The sequence below is a fragment of the Esox lucius genome, chromosome 6 (assembly GCF_011004845.1).
Source record: "Esox lucius isolate fEsoLuc1 chromosome 6, fEsoLuc1.pri, whole genome shotgun sequence".
NCBI lineage: Eukaryota > Metazoa > Chordata > Actinopteri > Esociformes > Esocidae > Esox > Esox lucius.
The window spans coordinates 23,824,776-23,848,780 of record NC_047574.1 but is presented as its reverse complement, the minus strand read 5'-3'; the positions used below and the strand labels follow the sequence as shown (position 1 = coordinate 23,848,780).

General features: G+C 46.4%; 1 protein-coding gene across 2 annotated transcripts; it reads left to right on the top strand.

Annotated features, from left to right (window-relative positions):
• The first annotated feature begins 741 nt into the window (after positions 1–741).
• On the top strand, positions 742–23,064 carry fbxw4 (F-box and WD repeat domain containing 4). Of its 2 annotated transcripts, XM_010866472.5 has the most exons (9): positions 743–1,145; positions 1,934–2,029; positions 2,473–2,658; positions 2,817–2,949; positions 3,147–3,232; positions 10,692–10,757; positions 15,426–15,566; positions 22,630–22,771; positions 22,845–23,063. In XM_010866472.5, the coding sequence occupies exons 1-9, from the start codon at positions 961–963 to the stop codon at positions 23,007–23,009; spliced, it is 1,200 nt and encodes a 399-aa protein (XP_010864774.1). In that variant the 5' UTR covers positions 743–960; the 3' UTR covers positions 23,010–23,063. The 2 variants fall into 2 exon arrangements, with proteins under 2 accessions (XP_010864775.1, XP_010864774.1); XM_010866473.5 differs by lacking the exon at positions 10,692–10,757 and having other exon boundaries at positions 742–1,145; positions 22,845–23,064.
• The last annotated feature ends 941 nt before the right edge of the window (positions 23,065–24,005 follow it).

Here is a 24,005-nt window from a genome sequence, read left to right as displayed (position 1 = left end):
AACCTCTGTAGTGCTTAGCCGTAATATCATCAACACCAAGGCATTTGTTGGATTTTTCTGATTAGATAAGGTTACTCTATCTGAGTCTGATAGACTATCAGGAGGTATAACACTTTCTTCTTCTATCCTTCTAGACTTTGCAAGGTCACCTCCACATTTCCTTAAATATTGTGTTAAATCAAATTTTAGAAGTCCCCAATATGATCAAAAGAGCTTTTCATTCTGGCCTTTTGTCCAAAAGTAGGTAGGATATGGATTTTGACTGCTTCGTGTTTTAAAATGGAGCTGTTAAGCTTCCAGTAAGAGTGAGAGGGAGTATCATTACAACTAAATAATGTTGCTTGTTAATGAATAGCTCTATGATCCATAAGAGGCATCAAGGATATTCACAGAGGCAACATTTCTTAAGTTATCTGATATTAAACAATAGTCAATGCATGAACGTCTGGAACCCTTTTTGTTCCTCCAGGTATATGACTTCACCAAAGGGAAATTCTCTAGCTGTATCCACCAGGTCATTTTTTGCATTAGTAACTTTAAATTTGCATTGGAAGACGTAGACTGCCGAGGACGCCATCTGTCAGTGGTGTCATCTAAGGTGATATTAAGATCCCCACCAATTAAAAGAAAATAATCTGGGAATTTAGATAACCAATACAAGATTTGAGTTTCTATGGTGTCAAAAGGGACCTGTTGGAGTGCTTGTCAGCCCCGTGAGAGCAACAGGTTACAGATGTATTACGTCATTACGTCTCACAACGACGTAATCACGTGATCGGCTATCAGTGTTTTGGAATGGCTTCCTATATCTTCTTCATTCACGCGTTCTGAAAACATGGAATACTGTTTACCGCTGTTTAACCCTATTTTAAACTACCACCGAAGAGGAAATACACCGCCTAGAGAAAAATATAGACCAATAGATAAACGGAAAAGAGAAGCCTTTATTAAGATTTTTAAATGTTCTTATTACAGTTACCAGAGGATGTGCTCTACCACATCATGTCATATTTGGATTACAGGGCTTTAAGTCGGCTTTCACAAGTTTGCAAAACAATTTACCATTTCGCAAATCGTGACGCAGTGTGGAAGAAGATAGCGAAAGAGTTCATAAACACTGGAATTACAAGACAAGGGAAAGACTTGTAAGAAATAAATGTTATCTATAGTGCAGTCATTTCATCAAGACAATCATGTTATGACTTCCCAAGAGTTTACATCTTCAAGCGGGTGGCTTGCTATAGACACTGAACGATCATTGATGTAAATGAGGACAATATGTCTCATTGTGGTTTCAGAAAAAACTTTAAAAATGTAATGAAAGTCTCTTGATTACTTATATAATATATATATGAACGCTGGGCGTTATTAAGTTGTGGCCGTTACATGCTTTTTGCACACAGTTTGCTGCTACTTGAAGCTTGGAATGTTGATGGTACTATTCATGTTGCCTATATTTATTGTAAGAAGTAGAAGTAAGCATAGGCTGCTGTGGAAGTCCTGGTTCTAGAGGAACCTATCATTGTGAATTGGCCAGGAGCCATTCCGCCATACACTGCGTCCTTCCCCAGCACAGATCCTAGTTCCAACGTGACATCCCCTCAATCAAAAATCCATTTAAACCATGGGTCTCCGTCGAGATGCCGCCTACCCTCCCCCCACCCACTTAACTCTGTAACAGAAGCAGGCTGTTCCCCCTATGAATACATATGCTACTATTCAGGAAAACATTGTTTGGTTCATGCCCACTCAAGTCTGACAAATCTTTCTAGCTGCTTTTTTCCTTAGTGTGTCATATATTGCTAATATTGTTCTGTTTGATGCATCCATTTTTGCCTTGTGGTTGTACTGGAGCTTTGTGTGCATTCTGTTAGGTTATACATTTATGTGATTAAGGATCATATTTTGTTAACCATCACTGTCCATGTTGCAGATATCCTCACATCCCACTGAAGGACAGGGTGAAGGTATCTCAAAACTGGTACCATGGGATCTGCAGAAAGGAAGTTATGCTCAAATGGAGGATAAAGTGAGTGGGTTTGATGACATTTGATTTCATGGCACCCATGCATGCATTGAGGACTTTCTGAAATCCATCTAATCTCTAAACACATTAGAGGTGACATAATTGCCAAAGAGGCCCTATGTTCATTTGTTTTTATAAATCTGTTTACTAGGTAACATGCTTAGTTAGGTCCATTGAAAAATGGAAGCCTGCTAGCTGAATAAATAGATTGCTTAGGTGTCTACATTTAGGGTCTGAGAAGTGCATTAGGAGTACAGTTAAGAACTAAATGGCTGGCTTACTGTTCATCCCTAGATTGCATTGAAAAGTGTTCTCTTCTGGCGGTGCCCTTGACAAGAATTTAAAAGGAAAGAAATCAAGAGTTTTAGTCACTGTCTCCTCAATCCAAGGTATAGAAAAGCACACGGATGAGTCATTTCTGTTTTTTGATTGTGTTCCATCCACAGTTTGCTGCCATGGATACAGCTGGACGGGGATGTACTGTATCTGTCTCAGGCTGCAGACATCGGAGTGTACCATCTGAGGCCGGATAGGGGGAGGCTGCAGCGCAGTCCCATGGCACTGTTCTCAGGACACCAGGAAGACGTGTGTCGATTTGCTGTGACGGATACACACCTTGTTAGCGGAGGAAGGTAATCATTAGTAATCACCTTGACCCAATGTCCTGACAGGATAATTTACACAGTGCCTTCATTTACCTGTATATATTTTGGGGCTTTTAGCTAATCAATGTACAGATTTCTAACAGAGTTTGAAATGAACTAACAAACACATTTTCAATCTCTGTCAGTGATGGTAAGATCCTGGTGCACCACAGAAGAAATGGCTTCTCTGTGGAGTACTCGGGTCACAACCAGGAGGTGAACTGCCTGGACTGCAGAGGAGGACTGATTGTCAGCGGCTCCAGAGATCGAACAGCCCGGGTGAGACACACTAATATGCTATGCCGTCATATGTGTAGAGGTGACATCCTGAGTTGATCAGCTGGTGGACCATGCAGCTCGCAACCACAGGATCGTTCAAATGTGGATAATGCTGGCTGATCATTGGCCTCCTAGAAAACAGTTCACGGTATTTACAATTGTTTTAATGATTGTCTTTTCCTGATACCTTCTTTTAGATTTGGACTTTGTCCTCTAACTTTCCCAGATGCACGATCCCCATGAATGACCGGGTTTGGTCCGTGGCTATCAGTCCCACACAGAGGTACGTACATGCCTAGAATGGCCCAGTCAGACAGCTACATTAATGTCATACATCAGTGTGTGGACAGTAGATTCCCGTCCTCACAGGACAAGCGTCCTGACTTCGGTAACACCGTTGGCCAGTACCCCGACTTTGATTTAGGCGATGGGTGAGGTTGGGGTCAGATGAACCCAGTCAGGGGGTTCAGTGTCCTCTATTACCACATTAGATAGATATTCATTTCCCTCAGGTGGTCTGGAGAACGGAGAGGGATGGATTGGGAGAGGTGTAAAAACAGGATATCAAGTCAATGTGGGGTGGCCTTCACAGGCGCTTTGATTTTTCAGCCATGTATTCACCCACACACTTAATGATGCTTACGCACACGCAAACACACACACACGCAAACACACACACACACCTTTAATGATACAGAGACGTACGAGACTGTAACCCTATCCCTGTTTCGCCACCTGCCCCGGACCAGCAGCCGGGCAGCTGATCCGTCAGAACCGGGGGAGTGGAAACACTGTGCGACATGGCCACCAAGCGGATCACCGGCCCGGGGTCGGCTCTGTTAGGTCCAGGCAGTCGGTGACACCCATCATCCTCCGGGTGGACCATTCACATCCCCGCATCGCGTTTTCCGCCGACCGATCTGAAAAGGATCGGGGGTTGAACCCAGATGACCAGTGACCGTGGGCCATTTCTCCTCATTGTACCTCACATATGTTCGTTCCGCGCAAACGCTGCTATGTGTGCACTTGTCACAGACCATATGAACTCACCCGGGCCTCTCTGTCACACATACACCCTCCTTTCGGTGTATATTACTCTCCCACAGAAAACGCACACACGCTGAGCCCTGGTGGCCATGTCTGCTCAGCCAGGACGTCTGATCTGAGGGTACGGGCCGATTATCCACATCATTAATTCTCCAATTTGCTGGCTGAAATAGCAGCCGTGCCTCAGCCTTGGTAATGGGCCTTCTCCTTCCACGCTGACCAACAGCCTGGTTAATTAAAAGGCCCCCGTGACCGAGGTGTCAACACGCTGACGGACCCAGAGCCAGGCCGGTACCGCCAGAGAGTTGCCGGCGGAGTCGGCGCTTTGTCGAATGTTACGGGCCGTGGTGCCGCCAAGTCGTGGGAAACGAAGGCGGGACACGTGTCTCGTGAGGGAATGGCTCGGGAATAAATAGAATCGCTTTTCTTTGCTCACTCCCTTCCACTGTTCCAACTGGTGCAGTGAAAGTTTCTTTTATTGTAAAGGACGGTCGGAAGTAAGGGGAAATGGACTCGGTGGTAGCGCTAGGTTTTCTTATTTGGCATTGTGGGAAAAGGGAGAGAGGGAGGCCCCTTGTGCTGTAAATGTAATTGTCTGACGCTTCACGCTTAAGGAACCTGGGGGCGGGGGTGGTGAGGGAAGCCCACCATGCTATAGCCGCATGCTGTAGTCATGGTATCACACCGTAGGTTCACCGCTGCTCTACATCTGCTTTTCCACAGTGTATTTTATGCTGTTGATTGTATGCTAACCTGTAAAGCCCGTACTGTCAGTTTGATCCTAGCGCCGCTATTCTGCCGCTGTCACTGCCTTCCTCATATTGCCCCTAGTGATCGAGTGGTTGGCCACCCCCTCTCTTCTTCTCTGTATTATCATCTGCTCTCGGTCTCGCTCTTTTTCCATCTCCCACTCTCTAGTTTTCCAGTGAATATCATCTCAAGGTTTGTTAGAGGATTACAGACAGGTGGATTGTGGATGCAGCAAAATGCCAAGGCCGACGGGCTCCATGTCAGGCCCCTGCCTGTGGGGGACCAGATTGATCCCAGCGGTGCATCTGACCCTGGCCTTTACTTTCAGATTGCTTTTCTCAATCAGACGTGTCTTTCCACAACACGTCGCCCGATACTATATCTGCCCAGGGTTCCGCCTCGTATGGCTCGTTGTTTCTGGAATAGGACTTTCTCTCTGTTGGCTCCACTTCTCGAGGGATTTTTCCATCGTTGAATAACAAGTCAGTTAGAGAGGCCGAACCGTGTCTTGGATTTTACTCTAACATGATCAGGGACACACTTCCCTACCCTGTACCTGGGAGGCACATTCCATATGAGAACTTTGTACCAGTGATAGATAATACGGGTGGTGACAGGGTCAAGTCCTGGCCTCATTCTAATAAAAGAGATTTGACACAATACTTGCCTTGCCACTGCTCTACAACGTCTCTAAGTTTGTTTTTCTATTTTTCCTTTCTCTCATTCCCTTTCCCACACTCCTGTACTACTCTGGGCGCAGTTTCTTTGAATTATAAGGAAGCGGGCAGGTGGTTAATGGTTGACGGAGGTCTTTCCTGCAGTCAGGCTTGGGCCAACAAGACCTGACAGGTTGAGTCTGGAGCTACCGTGGCAGGTCACTGTTTAACAGGAGAGAGTATGGAGTCATGGCTGATTGGATTTCCTATGTGGTTGCATTGGGTTTCGGTACTGTTTTATTGGGGCAGCAGATAGCCTGGTGGTTAGTGTTGGGCTGGAAACCAGAAGGTTGCCGGTTCAGATCCCTGTACATTAAAGCAAGGCACTTACTCCAATTGCTCCTTTAAGTATGTCTAGATTAGTGTGTATGTTTAATACTAAAGCATATTTTTGCTGTATTGCTCCTTTCTAGGAGGAATTTCCAAGAAATTCTAGCTATTGTAAACTCTTTCTTTTTTTTGTTTTGTTACTGTGGTCTTAAATCTAACGCTTTGTGACAAATATAGGCCATCTGGAAAATCGACAGCCGCACAAAGATACGAGTCAAAAGTGTTATTCCAGCAATTTCTGGGGTTAATCTGATAGTATTTCCAGGGGAGCTGTCACTCACACAGGGTCCCCCGCATGGGGCATCATGGGTAACAGGCTTGTCCAAGGCACCAATCAATCCATTCCTCATCGCCAACACGCAGGCGCATACAAAGTATATGGGAAAGGCTGGCAGGGGGGTGTTATAGGGGGAGGAGGGGGCGGGTTACACTGACCACTGGTATAGCAGAGGGGGCTGGAAGCCACTGAAGGGAGAAGCTACCCCAAGGAGAGGTGAGAATGGGACGCTTTTTCTGTGATTGTTTTGTCTAGAATTCCTCAAGCACAACTACAAAGATGTTGCAGGGGCAGTGCCTTTGAAAGTTTCCAAAGAAAATGATTGTTGGATAAACCGCCCCGATTCGTCACTTTCTCACCACGGAGGGAGGCCGACCTCTGACCTTCAGTATCAAAGTACAGGGAGACGCCCCCCTACTGCCCCCCCACCCCACCCACCCACCCCCACTCCAATTTCACCCCCACCGCTCTGCCCCACTCAACCGCAAGAAAAAGCCTGAAATTCATGTCTTTCTCTTTCGCCTCTCTCAGGCTGGGCCTGTGGCTCAGGAGTCAAGAATTCAATTAGTTAAAAAAACGAGAAGAAAAGAGAGGCTGCAACAATGCAGCGATAAGGGGCAGAATGTGCGTTCCCACACGCTAAATACATTCTCTGGGGCCCACAGAGCCGAAGGACCCACACCGCAGGAGGCGAGAATAATCACAACTCCTCTGAACCACTCATTACGCACAGACACACAGACACACACAGATCAACGCACAGACACACACAGACCCACACAGACCAACGCACAGACACACACAGACCAACGCACAGACACACACAGACACACACAGATCAACGCACAGACCCACACAGATCAACACACAGACACACACAGATCAACGCACAGACACACACAGACACACACAGACCCACACAGATCAACGCACAGACACACACAGACACACACAGACCCACACAGATCAACGCACAGACACACACAGACCAACGCACAGACACACACAGACCAACGCACAGACACACACAGATCAACGCACAGACACACACAGACCAACACACAGACACACACAGACCAACGCACCTGCGAGTGCATAACTTACACACCTGAGATCCAACAGACGTAAGTTACCTTAAGGTTACAAACAGGTTCAAACGTACACCCGCGAGCACATAAACATGTATACGCTCAAACACACACCATGAAGTCATTTTACTGACACACACTAACAGCTCATACGCGCCTCACACACACCTCACACAGGCCTTTCATTACATGTAGAACGGATGCAGGTGTCCCAGCTATTCACCAGCTCTACCTGAGAGACGGGGCTGGGTGGTCACTGTCTGCAGTGGAAACCACTGACCACCATCAGGTCAATGATTCGCCACCCAGCCGTCACGAAACGATCGGATTCTTTCGCTGAGTTCGTTAGGAGTTCTGTCGACATTCAGTTAAGCCTGTTGTCGTAGAGGGTCTAGGTTGTCAGTGTTTGTCGGGGGAAAGTTTCGTCACTTGCGCGTGCACGTTCACTAAAACCAGTTTTCAGTGGTAAACTGAATTGCTGTTAGATGTGTGGTCCAGTACCCTAAAGGGTGTCACTCTTGTCCCGTTTCTGAGTAAGAAGAAGACGAACCGCTCTGATGTGCCGGGGGACCAGGAGCTGTCTATCAGCCGGTGTCTCCTACTGAGGTGGTCATAACCGGCATCGTGGAAATATTCTGTTGTCGGACGGCCATTTGTGCAGCGAGACTTGCCAGTGATTTCAGGAAGTGGTGGCGGGCCACTCTGTTCCGTTCCAGCCTGCTGAGCAGAGCAGAGGACTGTGTATGGAATGTCCCGGTGGTGTCCTGGTGACCTCAGACAGAGGGGACATAAACAGAAGCCAAAAGGGCCGGGGGGGGGGGTGTATGTGTAAGGGGGGCGTAGGGGTTAGGGGGTGTGTCTGCCTGTGTGTGTGTGTGTGTGTGAATGAGAGCACAGGGTTGTGTGGGGTGGGTCAGGTCTATTGTCCCCCCTCCCGGCTGATATAAAAGCATCATAACCCTTTGAGCTCAGACATATTTAGGGAGCAGATAAAAGCACTTTTTACAAAGTAGATACACGTTGGGCACAAAGGCGGGGGTCAAGCGCAACAAATTAACAACCTCTTTTGGCTAGTGGGGTGGGGGGGCATAGCTGAAACGCCACTGGAGTCCATCTCCATGCCTCTACATTCCCATCGCCTGCATGGGTCTGTGTTCATCTCTGCTGTTTAGTCTATTCTTCTGTAATTGGCTGGGGCTTAGTTAAGATAAATGCTGACTTGTTTTGTTTGGTGTCTTCCTTTCTACGGGCTAGGGCTGTGTGGGATTCTTTGAATTTCACAAAAGTGGTGCCAGTGCTTTACATCTTTAGCAATAGCAAAGGGCTTAGCGTCGGGACAACTGTAACATTATGAATATGCTATTTGATAGCAACACGTCCACTTTCAAGCAGTGAGCTTTGCTCGTTTGTGTTATGCAGTAAGCCACAGTGCCGCTAAGAAGGAAATTCAACTGAGAACTTTAATGTCCATTTGTTCTCTCAGAAGAAAAAGCATTGCACGACTAGGAGTGTAGTTGTCCCATTTGGTGTTGTACAGCTGTTTAGGTAGTAAGTCCACAGTCCTACACATGGAAATTGTATACTTTTGGAGTGACTAGTGATGCGAGCCAAATTGCCGAAGCCACACTGGTGGCTTAGAATGTGCAGTCTGACACCAGAGAACACCACTAACCACAGGACTGTTGTATGGACGTATCATTAGAACGCTGAGCCAGAGACCAGACGGCAAAACGCTGCTCTCTGCTCCATAAATTTACCTTGTGGTGTTTATGACACCAAAGGTACATAAAGCATTTCGTCCATGTTTCAGAGGTTGTTTAGATTTGCTGTCGTTTGACCCGTTGAGGTAGCTTTCCATAAAGGTCATTTTTTATTTGCACAAAGAACAAATCAGAGAGATCTCCCACTGTAAAAAAAAAAACATAACATTGCGTGTGTTTGAATAGATTCCGACGCCCGTATCCACAGTTCTACATTGAGAAACTGATGTTGAGTTTGTGGCTGAGAACGGGGAATGGTTAAGCGATGGCCTTGGGAAAGCGTGGTGCGCCCTGTGCGGTCGGCTTGTTGATTTGGAGCTAACAATGTTGGTACTGTCAGGCTCTTCTCTCAGCGGGGGCCCTGGGGCGGGGGGGGGGGTGCGTGAACACGAGCACGCTGCTCTTGTTTTTTTTTTCTCAGTGCGTAATTATGTCCATGCTTGCCTGTGCTTACGTGGAGTGTGTGTGTGTGTGTGTGTGTGTGTGTGTGTGTGTGTGTGTGTGCGTGCGCGTGCGTGCGTGCGTGTGTGTCAGTTTGGCTGTGTTTCCCAGCGGGAGCGAGGTTAGTTTGTATGACCCTGCCACACAAGCCCTTAGATAATGCGGCCAGCTGACGAGGTTACCCAAACGACATGTCCTAATGACGAGGAGGGGAGCGCTGTGTGGCTCGGGGTGGGGGGGGCAGTAGCATCTCAGGGACATGACGGGAGTGTGGGGGGGGGGCGGGTTGTCTACTGGAGGGGGGGCACCTGTCCCCCACGTCAGGCGAGAGAGGCTTCGACCTTAGCAGCTATGATATCAGTGAGCGGTCTGACCCGAGATCAAGCCGGTGGTCGAGAGGACAGAACCGGTTCATTGTGTGTCTGTGATGCCTCTCCCCCCGCTCCCCCAGCCGAGCAGTGAGGGGTGGGTAATGTGAGTAATGGAGAGTAATAAGGGGCCAGGCAGCGAGTGTGACCTTAACCTATTGTGTTCTGTGTCACCGCGGTTCAAAGGTCAAACTCGCTCAGGGCCCGCCGCCCTGATTGGACCAAATGAGTTTACCCAACACTAATTAACGGGGGCTTCGCTAACGGGCCTCACCGCTTAACGGGTCTGGCAGCTGCCCCTGTGCCTCAGTAACCCCGGCCCCCCTCGCTGCCGTTCCGCTGTCTCTCAGCGCCGACCGTACACTGACGGGAACCACAGCCAAACCGACCGCTCGGGGACCGCAGTGTCCGTCTGGAACCTCCTGTCCTGCGGTTCGTCGTTTCAGATCTCGGTTAGCCGCCGGGCATTCTGGGCTGGAGTCGTCGACACGCTGAAGCTGTGGGGTAAAACGGAGAGGTAGGGAATGACTAAGTGCCGCACAAGGCAGGGGGAAAGATAATGTGACGGAGGTTGTGCCCCAGGGTGTACTGGACCTCCCCCTGTCATTCAAATCTGCAGGAGGCCCTAAGCTTCAGACCTGGGCTGGGTCCAACAGTAGCCCCCCTGCCGCCCCTCTCCCCCTGAGTCCACCCCACCCTCTACACAGCGCCATCTCCACCCCTCCTCCACCTCTCCTTTAACCCCCCCGCCCCCCCCGCATCACCACGCATACCTAGGCCGCTAATTCCCACCTGTCACTCCAATCGGAGAAACGCGGGTGTTTTCGTTTCTCCTCCTTTCTTCTCCCCCGGCTGAAACAATAAATGCGTGTCTCTGACCGGAGGCTGTGGACGATGTGTCCCGCCTTGGCGTTCCTCTCTCCGAGGCGTCTTTCCTGAACCTTCCTCTGTTCTCTGCTTCGCAGCTCGTTTGTGACCGGCACGGCCTGCTGCGAGAACTTCTCTCCGCTGCGGATCTGGGACGTCGAAAGGTACGGTGGTTGGCCTCACGACCCTGACGCACTGCGGCACACCGCTTTCACACCTCTGACTAGCACAGAGCTGACATTCACTCGCTACACAGTTATACACTTTTTACTACAAGCACCACTTACACCCCTCTTACTTAATCTACATTACCGTACCGCGTAGAGTTTATTGTGGGAGTCATCCTCCACTGGGCTGGATTGTGACCAACCCAAGTGTTCCAAGACCTCCCATTTGGAGCTGTCAGTATAACGTATCACAGCAGTGAAAGTGGAACCCGGCTGTAATGATAGTTGTTTCGTCGTCATCGTCTCTTCTAAAAGCCCGTGCTTTGGGAAGTTCAAAGGGGACTGGGAAAATTCCTGGCCCTGAAAGCCCCAGCTTAAACCTGATACAGCCCTGACAGGTCGCTGTAATTCCCAGCTTTACCTGACGAATTAACCCTTCTGACACGTTGCGGGCTGGACAGATGAATGAGCTTCCGGCACAAAATGACATGGACATTTGAGGATGGGGAAACGATGGGGAGGCTGGCGGCGGGCGGGGGGGGGCGGGGGGTTGCAGGTGTTACCAAAGTACGTGGAGACTGTAGGCAGTTGCTAGCACACGTCCTTTACATGCTTTTGTGTAGTACCAACGTGTGTAGTCTATAGCTGTTATGTGTTTGAACCTCTCAGCGGAGGAGTACATATGGAAAAGGGAATACTTTTACCTGCGATATGACGATGAGCTCCATTGGCCCGGCTGATGTGTGTGTGTCCATGGTGACTTCCTGTCTAGTCAACAGCTGATCAACAAAGCATTCTGGGGAGGTCGGGTGTGCATACAGGAGTATCTGAGGGTGATGCGGGCACTCTGTGGATCCGCAGCGTTCATATTCGTCATATCTCAGAGGAATCCGCGCGGCGCTAACACGAAACACATTGAACCACTCCAGTCCCACTATCTTTGCCGCCCAAACCCCCGGGGCACCCCACCCAGCCCTAAGTCTACCAGCATTGGCACAACCCGGCCCTGTGCATTAGCGCGACCGCAGTCCCTTTGACAGTAAACACATCAGAGGGGAAACCTCCCGACCGGGACACTGTTACACCTGCAGCCGTAGGGGCAGCTGGCGCTCGCGCCCCGCGCCCCACGACGCCTTGTTGTTGATCCCAGCGACGACTCGTCCTCCCATGGCTGAACACGGCAGCACAGGATGAGACTTAGATCAAATACACTGATGCCCCAGTCGTGGACGGGCGCTTTCTCCTCAGGGAGGATGTTGATCGGGAGAAAGGAAGAGAGATAGTCGGAAGAATGATGGGTAGGGAGGGAAAGACGGGCCAAGAAAGGATTTGTTTCTTCTTCATGTTACACTTGTAGGTTTGATATATTCCATTGATCTAGCCTTTTTTTTTTTTTTTTACCCTTTGATTTATTTTGCCAGGATTCGCCACCTGAATGAAAAATGTCCTTGTTTTGTGACAGATGTGCTTTAACAGTCTCATTAAAAACAACATCCTTTGTTCTTTGTTGACCCTTGGAGTGTTGCCTTGCAAAACCAGAACCTCCCCTGATGTGGGGCAAAGGAACCCCAACCATTCACCCTGTGGCTTTGATTTTAATTTAATTTAACACATTTCTCTAATTAATTCTGTCTTTTTCATCTCGATGGCACAAAGCCTATGATCATCCATACAGAGGGATCCCACACAAGTGGCGCTTTCGAGCGCACCCCAACTTTTCATGGGGCCTTCGCTCATGGATAAACAGGGAAAAAGCATCAAAGAACCCAGCCATTGCTCCGAGATTCCCGTCAAAGGAACCCCACAATCGTCTGGCAGATTCCTGGCATTCCGCTCTGAAAAGCGGGGGTTAAATGTCTGCTTCAGGAGGTCACTCGGTTATACAAATTGCACAGGCATTGTTTTTGGAGAGAACGCGTGTGACGTTTAAAGGTGGCTATTGTCCGGCCTGTACATTCCTGCGCAGTTCTGTGCCCCGCGGTTCTCCCAGCTCCGGGGTTGAATTAGTTGGACATCCAGCGGGTTGCGTGGCTCTCCGAGTCCCCTCTGTTTGTTTTAGGGCCTGAAAACCCCAGCAGGACTCTTTCTCTACCTGTCTGACGTCCTTTCAGAGGAATGGCTGTTTCCCAGCGCGGATGTCCCCAGGCCCAGTTTAGACTCCAGTCTTAAACTTACAAGAGCCGCCCCCCCCCCACACACACACACACGCACACACACACTGCTTTTCTATAGCCGCCCAACACCAAGAGAGAATGCTCTTAGCTTCTCCTTTTTAAAAGTCGGTCAATTCATTAATGGTTCCTTTCAGACCCTCGGTGTGTGTGTGTGTGTGTGTGTGTGTGTGTGAGAGTGTGTGTGTGGCCCTAAAGCCAAACTGACTCCTGGAGTGGGACCAGACGGGCTTACATCAGGACTGACTAATACTCCCTATGTCTCATAGGCTGTCACTTACACTCATAACAATCAGCCAATCACCACCTTCCATAACAAAAGTGGGCCTTTATTTCATCTCAAATCCTCACAAATTAATACCCAGTGAAAAACTCTAAGTGAAAAACACAGAGGTATTAAATTCTTTGGTCATTTCTTCAACTTGCTGTATGCAACTGTTTCAGCCCCATCTCAGAGCTAGTTAAACCAACCCTACGTCCTTAACTCGAGCGGTGTTATTGGGCTCCCTGTGTTCCGAGCACTGCTTTCCATTGTCATATGTCCTGTATGTTCTCTCCCTCCCAAGAAACCCGGTTCCACCTCAGCTTAGTCAAGCGTTCCACCTTATATCACGTAAACATTTTCCACTCTCGCCCCAATGCAGATGTAACCACTCACTCTTTGTGTCACGCTGAGGTCTAGCACACCACAGACCCTATCTGCCTTTCTGACTCCTGTAGCGTTTTGAAATCGAAACCTGACTGTGTGCTTTTATTGGCTGCGCGACAGAGTCTGAGCTGTTCTACAGGAACGGTCGTGTGACTCGTCCCTTTTGTTGGAGCGTGAACCCGAACGTGGGCGTCAGTCATGTGACGGGGTGCGTTCCGACACACTCCGGTATGTGACGTTCTGAACCTTCAGTGTTGTAGACTCTGCCGTGTGACATTCTGCTAAGGCATGCTTTGGGCCCGATTCAGGTATGCGTCGGTGTGGACCCAGACATCTAACGGTCAGGTCGCACAATCTAGCCACGACTCAAAGTCAGGCGGCAGATACAGTCGTTCTGACAGATTATATGGTTATGCTCTATCCTGTAATCTTCCCGAAGCTCGTAAAAGTGGTGACCTGACAATTTAAGAGTCCCGGCTGTTTTGCTGCTTACCAACCATTGCACAGTGCTATTACGGGGTTTAAGGTCTCGGCGCAGATGTGCGGACCGCTTTTATGGGCCTTTTGGCGTTTTCAGTTGGCCGCGGAGGCCTTCAGTGTGATCATTTCAAGGGTGCATGTTTGCGATAGGTCATACTTGGGTTGTGAATTGATTGGCCTGTTTCCCTGTGGTTTGAGTGTCATAGTGGCAGCCTAAGACACATTTGAGCTATGAGTCCATTATTCACGTGTGGCTTGAGTGGTATAGGTGTTCTTTGTCCAGTATACGTTAAGCCCCTGGGTTTTAGCAGGAGAAAGAAAATGAGGGGTCGTCGCCCCACACAGACACAGGGCCAGAGAGGAACCCTCATCATGGACTCCCCATTGGCCGGGCTTAGGACCCGGCGCTAAGAAAGCTCTCATCCAATAAGACGCCCCACGGGGAAAGCCCTCGTCCAATAAGATGCCCCCCTGGGGTGTGGCTAGCGGATTACCAGTCTGCCCCCGGTGTTTGGGGCGGGGGGGGTGGGGGGCATGGGCAGGGGGAGGTGGCGTTTGGGGGGGTGCGTGGTCGCTGGGGCTAGCGGGCGCCTTAGCATGGTTGCTAGGGAGCAGGTATCAAAGGTCTGCGAGTTGCACACAGTCACGGTCATGGAGGGAATTAAACCGCAACAAAGAGACAGTTATTCTGCAATAATCCGCCCTGCAGAGGGCAACTTATTCTCCCAAACCAGAATCGCAGAGTGGGCAGCCGACGGAGGACTGTGATCACAAGGGCATAGTGCTGCTCTCTCACACACACACACACACACACACACACACACACACACACACACACCATGCCGTCTTCTGTCTCTCTCCCTCTTTCTCACATGCACAGACACACACCACACCTTCTGTATCCCTCCCCCTCTCTCTCCCTCACACACACACACACACACACACACACACCTCTCCATCCTTCACAGTTCTGTAGCCTGGCAGGGTCCCTGTAGTGGACCTCAGAGCCCTGTCCCTTAAAGAGAGGTGTTGACTTTGATCTCCTCTGGGTGGTCTGGAGCCACTGGCATTGGGAATATAGAGAGTCTATGGGAATGTACAGAAACACAGGGCTGGAGGGTTGATCAAGGAGCAACACCTATAAAGTCTGGGACAGACAGGTGAGAGTAGTATTTGTCTGACTTACCTCATTATTCCCGGTTGCTCAGGGGTGTATGTGGACACTGTATATCATAATTTGAAGCACTACAGACGTCTTATACTAGCCAATGTTCATGCATAGTATTGTGTTGTGAGGTTCACATCTGCCTGACCCATCTCTTTCTTTTGTTCGTGCTTCACCTCTCTCCCGTCTCTCGCTCTTAGGTGTGAGCTGCTGTGCTGTCTGGGGTCAGAGTTCAGGCGGGGTGCTGGTGTGTTGGATATCGTGTACGAGTCGCCATTCCACCTGTTCACCTGCGGCTATGACACCTTCATCCGCTCCTGGGACCTCCGCCTCAGCCCCAGGTACAGCGTCCACCAGTCATTCAGTCTGTACATGTATCAAGCAATTGACCAATTTGTGGTTTTTTTCCTCACGTATTCATTCACAATCAAGAACAATGCTGTTTTAATTTTATTCAAGCTTTCACACTCTGATGAGGGTTAGTTGACCAAAAGCTCTAATAAATAGGAAAACTGAAAATCCTGAGTGTGTGTGAGATACTTCTAATTTCTCTGTTCTTTCTTCTTCTCCTCTTCTTCAACTCCTACACCTCAGTTACTTACATGTGAGCAACAAAAGGTTCTAGCCTACATGTTGTTATAGCAAAATATACCACCATGACCGTATTGGTCACTTGGCATTATAAAACATTCCAAATGCGATTTCTGGCTCTAAAATATTGCTTAGCTACACTGGGCAAAAATGTTAGCTTAAATAAAAGAGCAAAGAAATGTTCCATACCCACAAAAAGCTGTATGCAGGTTTATGATGTAAAGAAGCTGATTGAACTGAATGATCATTACTCAGGTGCACCTTGTGCTAGGGACAATAAAAGGTTTCTGTAAAAGATATCTCAAGTTTTTTATTAAGTGTGCAGTTGGCCTTCTGACTGCAGAAATGCCCAATATAGCTGTTTCTAGAGAATTCAATGTTAATTTCTCTACTAAGGCAACCTCTGACATCATTTTAGAGAGTTTGAAAGCATGTCCCACCGGCGCCATGACCGCAGACCATGTGTAACCTCACTAGTCTCAGATCTCAGAATTCAAACACTTCACCTGTGGGATCATTGATACCAGCCCCACGGACAGCTGATGAAACTGTGGGATAACACAACCGAAAACCCTGATCCACCTCCTCACCAGAGTCCTATCTAATTTCAGTGGACAAATGCTCATCTTCAATGGCCATTGACATGCTGAAGAAGCGTGCTTTTCACAGGTAAATCCCGGCTTCAACTGCAACCAGGCAGATTTCCGACAGCATGGATGTCAGTTTAAACATCCTGTGGTCTGCCGTTGTGCCATTCATCTGCCATCATCACCTTGTTTTCCAAATTTGAATGCAAGGCCCCACGTTGCAAGAAACTTCACACAATTCCTGAATGCTGAATGTGTCCTGGTTCTTGCGTGGTCTTGATATTCATCAGATTGTGAATCAACGTGTATGACTGCGTGTTCCAGTTCCCGCCAATATCCAGCAGCTTCACATTGAAGAGGGGCGGGAATACATTTCACTGGCCACCTTCCAATCTGTGAAGAAATCGTGTGGCTAAAAGGCTAATAGATACAGACTTGGTTTCTGATCCATTTCCCAAGGTATCACTCTTCACTCAACACACCCCTGCACCATAATTCCCCCTCAATCTTTCTCATAGAAAGAGTGTTGTATGTCCCTGACCGGTCTCCTCTGGGCGGTGCCTGTGTTGATGCCGACCCGGGCAACCCCCCCCCCCCCAAAAAAAATAAAACCATCCAGGTCCTGCTTTTAGGGGTGAGGGAGTTTTTATTTGGGTGTGCAAGGGTTGTTGGTTAGATGGGGAGGGGGATCAGTGAAGTAACACAAATAAGAGCTGATTGTCAACAATCGCTGGGGACTCGAGCGGGGGGTTGGGCAGGGATGGGGGTCCCTCTTTAGACATCAATAATTCACGCACACAGCACCCCCAGGAGGCTCCTCGGGTCAGTGAGGAGGTACAGGGCGTCTGGATGTGGGTTTCCTGTAAAAGTGGTCCTTTGACTCCTGCAGATATCTCGATTGTACCTGATCAGCAGTGAACATATACATGCAAGCTTTATTCTCTGGCTGATATGTTGTCTTAGTGTTATACGCACCGTGTTCTGGTTGTTGTGTGGTGCTGTAGATATTTGCGTAGTGTTTTCTTTTGCTAGCTTATTCTGGTTTTTGTATGTTGTCTTTTGTTAGGTTTTTCAGGTTTTTGTGCATTTTGTTTTGTTAGGATGTTCTGGTATCTGTTGTGTATTGCTGTAGGGATATAAGTTGTCTTTTGTTGGGTTTATGTTGTGTAGGGTATGATCCCAGATTCCTTCCTTTTTCCAATCTCTTAACCAATTATAAGACTAGACTCAATCAATCGTTTTGACACTTAGTTTTTCAGGAATAAAGGAAGAACCTGAGAATAGTTTTTTGGGGGGTTTATTAACGTACTTACAACCTAATCCACGTGTTTGAAAGTTGCAATATATAGTTGTCATTTTCTGTTTTTATTTTAATAGGCTACGTACAGGTCTATGGCACCGAAATCTGTGAGTGTAATGTTAACATTTGCAATTGTTTTAACATACATTTTCCATAGACCATTTTATATTTTGATATGGAGTTGTAGGACCTATTTAGCTTTCCTGAAAGAAATATGGAAAATGATTAGATATGACAATGAAAGTGCCTTTAGTGTTATTGTGCATAGAAGCAGATTATGAAACATTTACTATTTTCCAAAACTACATAATGTGGAAATACAAAACCACTCTGTTATGGCAATTGTTTATATGACAAGACAACTGCCACTGACAACTCTGGACGGGTGAGGCTATAACGAATAGTGATGACCAGCACATTTCACAAACGCTTTGACGTTTACATCTTGTTAGGGCTCCTCATCTGCTCAAAAAGAGCCCAAGTGATGCATTCTGGCAATGCTTTTACCGTAATGCCATATGTCCCTTGGTTCGCAAGATTGTGCTGAACACAGTAAAAGAAAAATGGCGCAGCTGCCACAAATATAACAGAATCAGGTAACACACAATGACTTGACCACATTGAATCACACCCGCGTGATGACAGACTCGTACGAATCAGGCTGCGTTGATCAATTTTATCACGAATGCCGTTACTAATTTTGGATGTCGCTGTACATTGTTTCGTTAGATTTATATTGGGTAGTGGTGTTATGTAGGTGGTCTTTTGTCCGGCTGTTCTATAATATACAGGACTTTTTTTTTGTGTATTTTTGGTATTTCTAGTATGGCTTTATCTACCCATGTTATGGCAGTTTTGATGTGGTTTTTCATGTTGTTTGTTTTATGTTAAGACTTTCATGTCTTGCCTTTGACATTCTCTGGATGACATTCTCTGGATGACATTCTCTGGATGACATTCTCTCCACAAATGTTTTCTCCTCGTCTGACGATCCACACACCACGTCGGCTGTCGGTTTGGCAGAGAGGGAAACATTCAGCTGTATTGGCCTTCTACCTCACGCACTGTTGTCTGAAACTCACAGGAATGACACCGCTCAAACTCCTTCTACGTTACTCTTTCTTCATGCTACGACAGGCAAAGTAGTCTTGCAGATGTTCATCCATGGTGCTACACATTTCCATTGTAAAAGTATATAAAAGCTTTCCCAACCATTGATGATCAATCTGACTTGTTGCGGATAAAAGCCTGTATGTTATGACGTAGAATGACGCACATAGAAAACACGTTTGTGCTTAAGTCCCTGTTATCAAATACCATGAGATTAATGGCAAACCTTATAATCCAGTTTTGGCACAATCTAGTCATAACTGTTGATAAGTTTGACAAGGTTTCATGATGACAAAACATTTTGTGCTGGCAGTAATTTAAGTGCATAGCCAACGATTTTGACAAACTGAATAATATAGCCTATTGATGTCTATTGTATTTTAAATTAATTGTTTCCAAAATACCCAATAGTAGTAGTGTAAATGAATTATTATTCATTATTGAATGAATAATTATGATTCCAATAAACAATAGTTTTTTCGTTCTGTCAAACTGCCTCCATAAAGTGTGGACTATTTAAAAATGTTCTCCTTTCAATAATGCAGTAGCATAATCTGTATCAGTCCTGAGAACCTAGCTATACGTAATACAATGGGTTTTTTTGTATTTAAGGCTGAAACAAATTTTTTTATTCAATTATTATTATTTAGTTATTTAGTTTTAGTTATGAAATAAAAATTTATATTTAAAACAAATACAAAATGTATCTTTAACAGCAAAATTAACAAACGTTTTAAAAATAATCATTAATATCAGTATATGCCTATAAGTTAATTTCTAGCACTGTGCATTAACCATAGTTGTGAACAATGGCGTCAGCAAACACAAAACGAGCACTGGTCAGTAGTATAAATCAAGGCATTATTTTGACTATATTTCTGGAAAGTACAACGTTTAATGTATTCTAGAGTCAGAAGATGGCACCTTGATCCACAACTGAGAAGAAAGGGAAAAGTCCAACTAACTTAAAATTGGATCTGAATATTGTCCTTAAGGAGTCGTACACAGTATTTCAGGATAAAAATATGTTGAGACAGCCCCCAGCTACTCATTGTAACTCAACAGCAAACAGTAGCTGCACATCAGAAAATCGTATATGAAATGAGCAGAATCGTAGCAACCTAACTTAAATGATCTTTAAACGGTAGAAGCAGAAGGCTGTTCATATTCTGGCCAATACCTTGGACTGTGGAAAGAGCCATATGTTGGAAAATGCAACAACACGTAAATCTCAAATGTATGTGTTGATGCTTCTTGAGATTGAGTTGAGTGCTTTGAAAATGGTTAGAGCAACCCGGAGAGTTCAGGAGATTCTGACTGAAGCATGAAGGATAACCTTGTGTGTTGATTACTTTTAATATCAGTTCCCCTCAACGTCTCTAGATTTTGTCATCCACACACTGGGGAAGTAGTAGTGCAGTCTATTGCAGTCTGTTGACTGATTTAGGGGTTGGGGTGAGTCACGCATGAGACATGCTAGAGGAGACATCATTATTATTACACTGCATCTTGCTGTGTTCATTGTGGTCAATAAATATAAACATTGTGTGGAGAAAGTTGACCTTCGAATTTCCTCATAGAAATCTGATGTTCTTCTCTCTAATGTATGTAGATGTGACTGTAGATGTTTTGGTTCTAAAATAATATACATTACCATAACATGTCAAATGTTTGTTGTTTTCTGCCATGTGTCAGACCATGGTAAAGGTCATTGACTAGTACATGTACTATTTAAATAAAAAACGAAGAAACAGTAGCTGTAAACATTGTCAGGGGTTTCCTACCACCGTATATCTTGCACCAGCCTAGGAGTTTATCATTTGAAACCCAATTAATTTAAACCTGTCCAATTCGAAGACCTGGCACCTTTTGTGTTACTGCCCCCCAGTGGTAAAACGTGACACCTGGATTTAACGAACTATAGAGATTAAAACATAGAAAGGTTTTTATTTGAATAAATGAAAAACTATCCAATCATGTCTGAAAACTTAATGAAACTAAACTGAATTTCAAATATAAAAACATCTGTGGCACGAAATGAATAATGTTGGCAAAGCTCTACATTTTATTTACTTTCTAAAATGCTTAACCGATGATAAAAGCCACTGTCTGCTGAAATCATTATGTGGTTCTGGATGAGTCTGGCCATCTGAGTGAATGTAATGAAGACAAAGTGATGAAAACTGAAGTTAAATCCATCTGATTTCAAAGTCTTGCTGGACAAACAGCTTCACACTTCTACAGTACAGGCACCATGTGGTCGATTTGTTTACGTTGGTTGCTAGGCTACCATGTAGCTTTGTTTGCTTATCACAGCAAACAAACTAGTGGAGAGAATGGTGACTCCCCTTACCTTGATATTTTAATGTTTATAATAGTGACAAACCGTCACCGATAAATAGATATTTATCCGGGTGATTATTTTTATTTGCTAATATCAGCCCAGCACCAATCGTCATACAAGTAGGCGTGATGATGTCTGAACACTAACCCCTGTGTCCAAAAATGAGAATAATACATTTAATCTGTCCATAAACTCTGCCTATTTTCTTGAGAACGAAAGTTATTATATACCGCAATTGTTGCATTTATTTTACTGCCAAAAGACACTAGTCTAGTTTGGATATTTGTTTCAAATGAGAAATAAACAAATGTGCAAAAACAACATATGAGCTCCTTTTTTTACATATTTTTACTATAACATATTTACTACAAAACAAACAGTATAAAAAACATACAAAAAGCAAATGAAACCGATAAGTAAATGTAATAAAACAGTTCCAACCCCCACCCTCTTTTACCCTCTTGACCACCTGTCCCCCCCATTGATATTAGGTTTTCAAGCTTTCGTTTATCATCTGCTTGAAATGATTGGAGGAAAACCTGCTTAATGACAGTGAATTGACCTTGCAGTCATTCGATTGCTAAACTCAGGACATAAAGAGGGTGTGTGTTTGTCTGTGTGTGTGTCTGTGTGTCTGAGAGAGCCCAGACATCTCTGCTGCCCTACTGTCTGCTACCGGTCCCTGTGCATCACTTATGGATGAGGGTCTAATGGATGATCGATCTTTATTGGCAGATCCCCAAAATACTTCCCGTACCAGCGACTCATTCCCCACCTCATACCCTGCCAGCACTCCAACACCCCCGCACTTTTCCCTAAACAACCGATTATGTTTCAGCATCCTCCTCAAAACACACACAACCCCTAAAACATTCACACTACTCAAAACACACAGTAACGTTCACACTTCAACTTCCTGACAATGTGCACTCGCACATTTACCTTGTTTTTTTGCACACTGTTCAAAATTCAGTTGCACTCAAGTTCAGTTGTCCTAGATCAAAGTTATTTAAACAAAATCCATCATTTGATTATTTTATCATCAGCAGCTCATGGTATGATTTTCTTCTACTCCTTTTGTCTCTCTTCCTGAATTTCGTGAAATCCAATTGTATCCATGGATTTGTCTCACAACGACATGTCCCAACAGATTTTGGAGAATTTTATATTGAGCTGAAAGCCTTTGTCATCCGTACCAGCTGTTCAGCTTTCTTCCACACTGCTCTTTGGACCAGGAGGTCATCTGGGTCAACGTGTGTGTGGGCAAGCTCTTCAGTCTGATGACAGCAGTCAGCGCCAGGCACCAGTAGCATCTAAGTGGGCACTAGGTTGCCATGGGGCCAGGATCCTTGGGCGATGCTTGCCAAATCGGAACGCCCACGAGGCTTCCCCGCCACTCTTCCGCCATCGTCACAGTCTCTCCGTCTCCTTTCCCACAACCTCCTCTGATGTTATTTCCTCCTGTCCGACAGGAAGTGTGTCATGGAGTGGGAGGAGCCTCATGACAGTGCCCTCTACTGCATCCAGACGGATGGGAATCACATGATTGCCAGTGGCTCCTCCTACTATGGCGTCGTGCGGACTTGGGATAAACGTCAGACCCGCTGCTTAGAGGTATGTGTGTGTGTTTCTGTGTGTGTATAATCATTTGTGGGCCAGTTTCTGACGGTTTTTCTCTTTACCACAGATGTTCCAGTTGTCTACGGCTGTTAGCAGCCCAGTGTACTGTTTGCGTTTCAACACCTCTCACCTTTACGCCACCCTGGCAACAACACTGCACTCTCTGGACTTCAGACAGGGCCCCCGGCCTCGCAGGTCACACCCACTCCCACAGACAGCTGTTGGGATTTAGAACAATAAATTGTTTTTTCGCAGTAAAATGCTTATTTCTCTGTATTCACTGGGAGACTGAGGTGAACAGACCGATGGAAAATACCCATTCATGAAATACTGTATCAAATATGGAGGGCCGTGCAGATCCCGGACGAGTGGGCATGCGAGAACCTGTTGTTACAGGATTAATAAAGTGTCCTGGAGGTTCTCTCTCTCTCACACACGCACTCACACAAACACACCAGCTAAAGCTCTCTCCTAGATAACTCTTTCATTGAAGATAACAGAAGGTGTTTCCACCTCACGCTTTGAGTGGTTGTGGATTCTGTCGGACGCTTTGAGCGGATGAAACCATGTAAGCCACTGACAGTCGGATTGTAAACACAGTGTTTGGATTTCTATTCATTTGATGTCAACACCTGTGATTAGTCAGTTTTATGGATCCCAGTGTTAACCTTAGACAATCGACATCTTACAATGCGGGGATTCATCTGACATATCTGGCATACCAAAGTTGTAGACACATATCCCAACCCCCCACCCCCCAAAAAAAACATTCTAATTCCAACTCTTCAGATTAATTTGGTCTGAGGAGAGAGGATTGGAGGTGCATTCATAGTGAATACTCTCCCTGCCGGCCATTAATGGCAAATATTCGATCATATGTGACGTGGGGGCCGTCCATTAGCTAATATCACAATTCCAGATAAGAGGAATGGTCAGTCTGCGTACACACATTGCACAACCATGCAGGAGATGCGGCCCCCCAGGGACGGTGCCCGGTTAAATTAATCATACCGACCTTGGGAGGGGCCCCGGTGACGCTGTTTAGCAATGGCGGCCCAGTTCAGGTGCAACGCCATGTGAGACGGCTGGAAACGCGCTAACAAGATGGTCGACGATTGGACAGCCGGGCGCCGCTTTGTATGACCTCATTTTACAAGGAGGGTGGCGTAGACTGGACAGCCGTCTGGCCACGCTACTCATTCTGTCACAAGGTCAACACACGATTCCA